This window comes from Rutidosis leptorrhynchoides, chromosome 5 (genome assembly GCF_046630445.1).
Source record: "Rutidosis leptorrhynchoides isolate AG116_Rl617_1_P2 chromosome 5, CSIRO_AGI_Rlap_v1, whole genome shotgun sequence".
NCBI classification, from domain to species: domain Eukaryota; kingdom Viridiplantae; phylum Streptophyta; class Magnoliopsida; order Asterales; family Asteraceae; genus Rutidosis; species Rutidosis leptorrhynchoides.
Window position 1 is genome coordinate 94,502,378 of NC_092337.1, and position 9,259 is coordinate 94,511,636.

The following is a 9,259-nucleotide window of genomic DNA, read 5'->3' on the forward strand; positions in this document are numbered from 1 at the left end:
ATACGGAGTAATTAACAATGGAAGAACTAATTATTTGATTTACAAAACTGATCACTGTATGTATTTAGAGACGGAGCTAACGTCTATCCAATCAAGTTAGTAATATATACTCTGATAATTGTAACTTTACTATTACTATGACAATTGCTCCGTAGTAGCAAGTAGCAAGTAGCAATTAATTGTAATTTCGAATACATTCACTTATTAACTCATTGATTTTGCGATTAAAAAGGTTTTGATCAGAGGGGAGCTTTTATAATATATACATGTGACTTTAATAAATTGAATTTTACTCATGACAACCTTAAATTTATTGTTAACACGTTTAAAACATTTATATAAAGGAGTTAGTTATTATCTTTAATGTGACGATTACCTAAAAATACAAGTATTTTAAGTACGTTAATGACAATCCGTTAACGATAATCCTAATGACTATTGTTAGCAAAATCATAATAAATTATCATAAAACCTACTGAAGAAAAATATTAAAATCGCAAGAATTGGTAGTTTAGGGTTCTTTTTGTCTATTTTCAAAAGTAAGAACGCAAATTATAACAATAAGACCCATTTCAGACATGAAAGGGAGGCGTCAAAATGACGTGTCATATTATGACGGAACTAACGCCTACTACGGGTTGTTAGTATTGACATACTTGGGCTTTAGTCACAAACTCGACGGGCGAAAATAAATTTAGATACCCAAACGATATCTGATATCTCAATTTTATTTTTTTCACTCAACATTCAATCATATCTTATCACTTCAATCAAAATATTCCTAAAATAATGACACTTAATTTTGACAGTCACAATAAGACTCGAATTTGACACTCACCAGTCGCTATAACACTTAATTTTGTCGTCAAAAGGCTCACCCTGGATTCCTTCTTTGGATAGCATCTTCCATCACGAATCATGTGGGGTTTTTTGTTGGGCTATATAACTTCAATACTTGTACATATAGGTTTAACACTTATAAACTAGTTTATTTAATTAATTTGATGATGTCAGGTTATGGTGAGGAGTATGTCATTATGTCAGTGTTCATGTTCTGGGGAGAAAATGAGGACAAAATGTTGATATGACGCTTTGTTCTTGAGAGAAAAGATGTTATTGTTGAGAGTGGTCTATATATAGGAAGAATTTTAGTATAAACTTTTTTTTTTTTTTTTTTTTTTTTTTATAATTAAATGCATCCAAACTGACTCATCTGTTTACTTAAACACTCACAGTAAAAAGAAAAGAAAAATGCACTACTTCCCTGTTATACACCGCATCCAATGCTTGATCATTAAGCCAAAAACTAAACATAAGATTATTCTTGGCTAATATTGACACACCAATCATTTATGCAATTATGTCTTTAGATTATTATATTTGAAGTTAAATTGGTACCCAAAAAGGAAAACAGTAGTATTAAAAGGATTTAGTGTTGGCGTTACAGAAAAATTAAACAAAAAAAAGGGTATATGCACATTTGAATACAAAAGTTTTGGTCATGCATGTGTACAAAGCCACATGTGAGTTTGCTTTGGGTTGGTGTTTTGGAAGGATGGTGGGGTTAACAAGACAAATTATGTAAATTGTATGTCTTCAATTCAAACCTCTATTATTTTTGTTGGATTCAACAACAACATGCTAAGATCATGCTTCGCTGTTTAATCATTTCTCTATAACTCAATGACGAGTTGTAGTTTCAGGCCCATTATCCATCAAGTGACCGCATCCGCATGGTCTATTTGTTATTCGGGTTAACAACTTCATGTCGTATGAGTTATAGTTTCTAGCCCAAAGTTACCAATTTTTTTATATTTGTTTTGCACTTGGCATTGCAAAGTACTTGGACAAGCGCCAAAGGCCAAACCCTCAAGTTATTTTTAACGATGCAATGGAAACACAAAAAGTAATAATATTAATCAATAACATGAATTATCATAAGTCGCAAAAACAAGACGGACTCAGTTCCTCTCACAAGTCACAACTCTTAGATCAACATATATGCGCCTTTATCCGCCTCTGGAGCTTGGGCACGAAAAATGCCTAATGAGACCCTGAACGGTTCAGCGGCACCACCCAAATCCCAATGCACAAAGCGTATGTCCTTCGATTGGTTTAGTAAACTCCTGAAGCATACCGATTTCTTCCAATTTCACATTTTCTACCTTCAATCTTTCAATTATGTAAGTTATCAAAATGAGTTATCTGCTTTGGTTGTACGGTTGTGAACCATCGATCTCCATGTCTCCATGCTAAAGAAGCGTTATGTGGAAAAAAGGTATGCGCTTCATGAGTAAATTTTTATTATTAAATAAGTATTATGCAGTTAGTTCTAATTAGTTGTATGAATATGAAATATGAGATATAATAAAAAGAACTTGATATATCCACAATTATTTTTATACATCCATCATAAATATATGATGTACATATGATGTACGTCATTTTAATGCATATGCTAAGGTAGACGTATCAAAATGAATGATTAGATATAGCATTTTAATAACATGGGTTAGTCATTGATCCACTTCTCATGACGAAGATTTGTATTAAGAATAATACTAAATTAGTAGTTAACATCAAATACAAAGTAAAATACATCATTCACAACACCCATCTTCACAGCCACCGACTACTCACCGATGATCGTATTTCCCTATTTTGTCTCGCATTTTCTTTTCATCTCACTCCTCTCCTAACTTTTTCACCGACGTTGACATCTTTTAATGAACGATTTCTTTCTCCGGTTTAAACATTGGTGAAGAAGAGAGAACATTCTCACATGTGTTCTTTCAATTTTTTCGCCGTAAATGAATGATTTCTTTCTCTGGTTTCAACATTGGTGAAGAAGTGAGAACAAACTCACATGCGTTCTTTCAATTTTTTCTTTGTCTTTGTTTTTTTGGTGATTCTATTTAGGTTTTTTTACGCATCGTCGCCTCCCTCCTCGTCGTTTGGACTTTGGTATATACGAGGTTAGTGATTCTGGTGGTTGTGATGTCGTTTGTTCGATTTTTTAAGGATTCTCTCGGATTCGTGTGACGTTGGAATTCAAGTGAAGACGTTATGTCATCGAGCTAGGACTTCGCATGTTTAAACTCTTCAAAGTTTGCTGTTGGCGGGACTTGGAGGTCATCGATGCTTCTCTAAACCCTACTCGATAAGCCATGTTCCCCGATTTACTTTATCACCTTTTGTTGGTTCTTCTTGTCGTTGATCCTTCTCCGGCGACTTCTTCTTGTAGCGCAACCCCTCTGCCTAGACACTATTCACTTCTTGGACTTTTCTTAGTGTTTTCCATTTGGTTAGTGGTCGTGGTTTTAAGGATGTTGTGGCATCCATTTACGACTTTTTGACGGCGACAACCAATATATATTTGGTTAGTAACCCACTGATTTTCTTCCTACTAGTGTTGAGAGGGTTGTGCTGGTGGTCTGGTGTTTATGAGGTGTAGTTTGGTTGACTCTTTGCGTAGGTTCTGGTTGCGATTGCGATTGTTTAGCAATTTGAGGTTCAACCGTTTTTTCGGTTGATTTAGGATCTTCGTTTTTATAGGGATATCGATTTGGTAGAGTTTGGAGATTTGGATGTTGTTAAGTGTGTTTAACGTGTTGGTTTGTTCAATTGATGTACATTAGTTTTGTAGAAGCAATATTGGTTTTCATTGGTTGATTTTGTGTTTATTAATGCACTAGTTAAATGTAATGAGATAGTATTAGGGTCCAGGTCATCAGATATAACAAACATCGTTCGAGTCTTTAAATCAGACGCCTCGAATCAACTATAACACAACTAGATCTTCCTACCGACTTCGATTTTAGTTCATGTTTTTTTAGAAAAGACGAAACATAAGTAAATAATACTTTTAATCGTAAAAGAGTCATAACTCATAAGATTCACACTTTTTTGAAATGACCTATGTTCGGTAGTTTTTTTTATGAAAGAATAGAAATAAAATAAAAGTGAAATAGAATGAATTGAGATATTTTGATTTAAAAGGAAAGATTGAAAAAAAAAACATTAAAATCATCCGTCCAGTTTCTTTTCATTCTAAAAATAGAAAATAGATAGATCGTTTGAAACTCTAGCACCTAGTAATTTTTCATAGATCAAATAGTTATGCTTTTTCTAATTAAAAAAAAAAATGTTCTATTAAAAGGTTCGGCAAAGTTATTATATCAGGGTCTGAACTTGTATATGTTATAATTACGAGGGTGCCTAAGTAAATTGTACCAGACGTATAAATAGGCGCTAAAATTTTCACAACACGAAGAGTGGAAACAGTAGTCAACGGTGGAAAACGCCCCGTTTAGTTGAAACCTTAGAATACCCAATTTCGTCACTAAAACCAAATTTTTTCTTTTTCATTTCGTTTTTAAATTCGGTAAATTAATTCAATAAATGATAATTACGTAATTATCGCAATCCAAGCATCTAAACAAGGAGTAGCAGATCCAAACATTTCACATACGAATATCTGAAGAAAACTCGCCGGCGATTCGAGATCACCGATGGATTCATCGCCGGAAACTGACGTAAAGAAACCGAAACACCGACCGATAATTCGTATCGGTATGTTCATCATTGCTCACAGCTTCATAGTTAGGTATTACTCATCTCACCTTCATTCACTGATACTATTTGCTCTTAGCTGTACATGTAATATCTAAGTCTTTAATTGAGTTATTTATCATTTTAATTGAGTTATTTAGCATTTTAATTGAGTTAATTGAGTTATTTAGCTTATTGTTATGTTGTATGTAGTGCTGTTTGCTGTACTGCTGGGATTTTGGCTCTACTACTGCTACCTGTTCTTGCGAAGAAAACCTACGTTTCCGAAAATGCCCTAATGCCTGGTGATTGATTTCTTCATATTTAGCTATCAATTGCTAATTGTTATTAGTATTAATATTATAGTAGTTAAAATATAATACAATGTCATTCTGATATTAATATTAATAGCTTGATTATATTGTTATGATTATGAATTGGTCATTTATTTACTGTTGATATTTCTATGGAAAGTGTACTGATAGTTTAATAATGAGGGGTGTAGTTAAATGATTATGTTATCCTCTAACAGGTTCTGCAACTCCAATGATCTCCGATCAGATTGTTTATGGGGCTAATATGTTTATCGACGAACTAAATAATCTGAATTTGAAGTCTTACAGCACTGGCATGTATGTGAGATGTTTTCAGTTACTATTTTATAAGGTCACAAATCATGATTTAGTCTGATTATAAGGAAATATGTTTCGTTTTTTTCTTAATGAATGTAGGGAAATTCCAGAATTAATAGCGATTAATATGGCAAACTTGGGTGGAGAAGTCAGTTACCATAAGTTTCAAAGTCAACCTAACAAATTCCATCCTCTTCATTTCTTTATTAGTCCTGATGCAGAAGCCAACAATGGAAACGGGACTTGTGAATCATATGGTACTAATACTGTAGGGATTATTAGGGCCCCACGTGGCGATGGGAAAGAAGCTATTGTGCTTGTGACTCCTTACAACCCTTTAAATCTTAGTCAAAACGAGGCTCTATCTTTAGGGATTGTGCATGCAGCGTTTTCATTATTGAATCAAGTTAGTTGGTTAGCTAAAGATATTATATGGCTAGCCGCAGACTCACGGTATGGTCAATATAACTCGGTTGCTTCTTGGTTAAGAGATTATCATACTCCTTCTTTTAGTGGATATGGGAAGATTCATGATGGTAACTGTTATGGAACAAAGTTGGATATGATTATTGAAACTGAAATATCTGATACTTTTCGACGTGGTGGGACCATGGCTGCTGCTCTTGTGTTTAAGGTTGCACATACAGATGAAAAGGGTGAACAGGATGTGTTGAATATATATGCTGAGGCATCTAATGGGCAAATGCCTAATCTTGACCTTATAAATGTTGTGAGCTATCTAGCAGTACATGGACAGGGTCTTCGAGTAAAGATGGAAAAGGTTGTGTCATTACTTGATTCAAAATTGTTGAAATTCATTGGTGAGTTGTTTGAATCGGTAGGAAAAATTGCTAGAAGGTTGAATCCTCAATGGAAGTTTGGTATCCCGGTAAGGGAGTATGTTGAAGGCAGTGCTACTCTTGTCAGTTCACTCTATAACCAGGTTAGTTGTCCTTTTGACCTTTTTATAAGGTTTTTGGCATGATTTTAGAATACAAAAAAAGAAAAAGAAAAATGGTAGAAAGGAGCGGAAGGAGGAAAACAAAAAAGATCAAGATGGGAATAAAAAAAAATAAAACAAACTAAATGTACATTACTTATATGAAACTGGTGACATACACCAAAACTACGTTTCGATTAATATATTTCTTTGTTTATTGTGTCAGGCATTGGGCATCCCAACTGGTTCCCATGGTGCTTTCCGCGATTATCAAGTTGATGCAGTTACCATGGAGATTTCAATTGAACCATCAACTACTAATAAGGGCAAACAAAGAGAGTTCTTGTTTCGAGGGGGCAGGTAAACACTTCAAACGCTGGTTGATTTTTATCTGATGGTTTATACCATGTTGCAAGCTCGTGTGTGTGTGTGTGTGTGTGTGTGTGTGTGTGTGTGTGTGTGTATTATTCATTGCAAAAAAAGTTACAGAGTACTATTTCAGGATCAAATACATATTGCAGCCGATCTTCAAGAACTATACTTTGTTATCGATTAATCTTCTTTTTCAGTCCTTAAAAGTTTGACCACTATGATAGGATTAGATTCTTATTTCAGGGAGTTAGAAATCCTTAGCAAATAGATTGTCTGGAATATCATAATATCATAACCCAAAACAGTACAAATTAAGGAACTTGGTATCTGACATGAATTATCATTATTTCGTTTTAGAGAGCAAAACCCCTGGAGACTAGTTCCATGTATAATGTAACAGTCAAAGTTAACGGAAATACCGTCATTACTTGGAGACAAGTTGATATCTTAATTTTTACTCTTTAGAATACTTGGTTTATGTCAAGTTATAACACTTAGCTCTTAGCAGACTGGATCCTCTGAATTATAGTGTAATAGTGGTGGTCTGTATCTTGTTCTTACCTAGTAGTTGGTATAGATTGACCTAGAGGCATGAGTTACATTATTCGTTCATTAAGACCAGCATAAGAGAGATTGCTACAACTGGAGCAATAGAGCGATATGAGAAATTGGGCCAGTGACCTTTTGACATGTGTCAAAAGGTACACCCATTACATATATGAATAGTATCAGTAATTATCTGCTTGCAGGATTAAGGCTTTTCTTTGCTGTGTGATCATTTCTGCACCAAGCAGTTTCTGTTTAAGTTAGCAATTGCCATAGTACTGCAACATTGCCTTCCAAAAAATAAAAAATAAATAGTACTGCAACAATCTCATGAACAGGGGTTTTCGTCAAATGAAATATTGTGTACGAAAATAGTGAAACGTTGCAGCTCTTATATTATTTTTCATGTTTAAATGCAGGTTGATTGAAGGAGTTGTACGGTCAATCAATAACCTTCTAGAGAAGTTTCACCAATCCTTCTTTTTGTACCTACTAACATCATCAAACAAGTTCATATCCGTCGGAGTCTACATGATTGCGTTCTTACTTCTTGTCGCTCCTCTCCCAGTACTCGCCGCCTCTCTGTTTTCCGATTCCACTAAATCGGAAAACAATAAATCGTCTCCCGATTCCATCTCACCCAAATCTTGGAAATGGCTTTATCCAACAAAAACAATATTTCTCATTCATTTATGGGGAGTCATCGTATCATTACTTCCTTATTTCATATCTCAAATACCCAACTCTCAACCAACATCTTACCTTCTTATCTGGGCTTCACTTTCAAGCTTTATCCTAACTGCTCTACAACTGTTTTTCGGGTCCCCTACCACGCATCTTCAAGAATGGCTTCTTTTGAAATCGGTAACGGTTTCAGCTGCGTTTATTGGGCTGTGTTTGATGTCAGTTATAAACTTTGCGACTGCTGAAATTGGAGCTCTACTATTGGTCCCAATGTGTTTGATGGTTAAGCCATTGCGGGTAACAGGTAAAGTTCACTCTGCTATAAATTTGGTTTTGATGGCTCTCGCATTTCCTGGTGCCGCGTTTTTTATGGTGAGAAGTGCATTCGGGGGTCAAAACGGGCCTAGTTTAGTTGAGTTCTGGTACTGGGTTGAGTCTCTATGGGCATGGAATAGTGCCACTTACATTTATATGTGTATGGTCCATCTTCCCTGTTGGGTTTTGTGTATCTTTATTTTGCTACATCCATGTTAGATTTGATTACTTCAAACGTTATGTTTTCCTTTTGTTTTTCAATGGAGTAGACATACCAGTAGTGAATAGGTGTAGGGTGTTTTTTTATCCATTTTAATTAGAAGGGTCTAAACTCATTGATTAGAAGGGTCTAAACTCATTGATCTTTGTATGATCTTCCATGTTATAATTAGTTGATTGGGCTTCATTTTCATAATTGTTGCATTAGCTTAGATGTACACGTATGATAAGTTTGCACGTCAGGAGATCGTAGGTATAATTTCGGTAGGAAAGCTGAAGCTGAAAGCAGGGTTGTAGAACCAAGTAAAACTCGGAGTACTCGCCGAGCTCTCTGTTGTGAGATATGTCCGAGTACTCGGTCAACCTCGGTCAAAAATGGGGAACTTGGTCAAAACTTGGTTAAACTCGGGAATACTCATATAATTGGTCAAAACTTCGGACGAAATCAGTCAAACTCAAATTAGAAATTATGAATCTGCAAGTGAATTCTATCTAGTAGATACATAAAACTTTAATTGATACTCCAACTTATACTATACTAGTTAAAGGTGTTCTCTGAAAATTGGTTATCTCAAGTCAAACAGTTTAATTTTGATATATTTTTTAATTTTAAATTTTGAAATGAAATTGATTGGCTAAGTTATAATTGGGCAGACTTTGGTTTCCATTTTAATTCCAATAGCTCTCAATAGTATTTGTAGTTCATAATATCATCATTCTAGTGGTTCGCGATCAGGTTTTAATGCATACAGTACAATGACATGATGCATAAAGAATGAAGGTTATGGTCAATAGAACAGAGTACAGGCTACAAATTTTGATTGCTTTCTATAATTGAAAAGATGATGAACCCTAGTTCTTGATTGAATCAATCAAGATGAAGCACCTTTAAAGATACGGAAACTGAGTCTCTCCATTGAGAAATAGATAAAAGACCCTTTTGAGTGAGTGAAGAAGCTACTAAAATTTGAATCCACCACACATTGACATCCACCACCAT

The 9,259-nt window shown here is 34.7% G+C and overlaps 1 protein-coding gene across 1 annotated transcript; it reads left to right on the forward strand.

Moving 5' to 3' along the window:
• Window positions 1-4,297: 4,297 nt before the first annotated feature.
• Window positions 4,298-8,437, forward strand: LOC139847282 (uncharacterized). Its single transcript, XM_071836960.1, has 6 exons — window positions 4,298-4,606; window positions 4,765-4,856; window positions 5,084-5,183; window positions 5,283-6,126; window positions 6,350-6,483; window positions 7,461-8,437. The coding sequence occupies exons 1-6, from the start codon at window positions 4,512-4,514 to the stop codon at window positions 8,257-8,259; spliced, it is 2,064 nt and encodes a 687-aa protein (XP_071693061.1). The 5' UTR covers window positions 4,298-4,511; the 3' UTR covers window positions 8,260-8,437.
• The last annotated feature ends 822 nt before the right edge of the window (window positions 8,438-9,259 follow it).

Excerpts from the sequence above, each read along its gene's own strand:
- LOC139847282 (XM_071836960.1), top strand. The coding sequence starts at position 4,512 with ATGGATTCATCGCCGGAAACTGACGTAAAGAAACCGAAACACCGACCG. Across the intron at positions 4,857-5,083 it reads CGAAAATGCCCTAATGCCTG|GTTCTGCAACTCCAATGATC; the intron begins GTGATTGATTTC and ends ATCCTCTAACAG. Across the intron at positions 6,127-6,349 it reads TCAGTTCACTCTATAACCAG|GCATTGGGCATCCCAACTGG; the intron begins GTTAGTTGTCCT and ends TTATTGTGTCAG.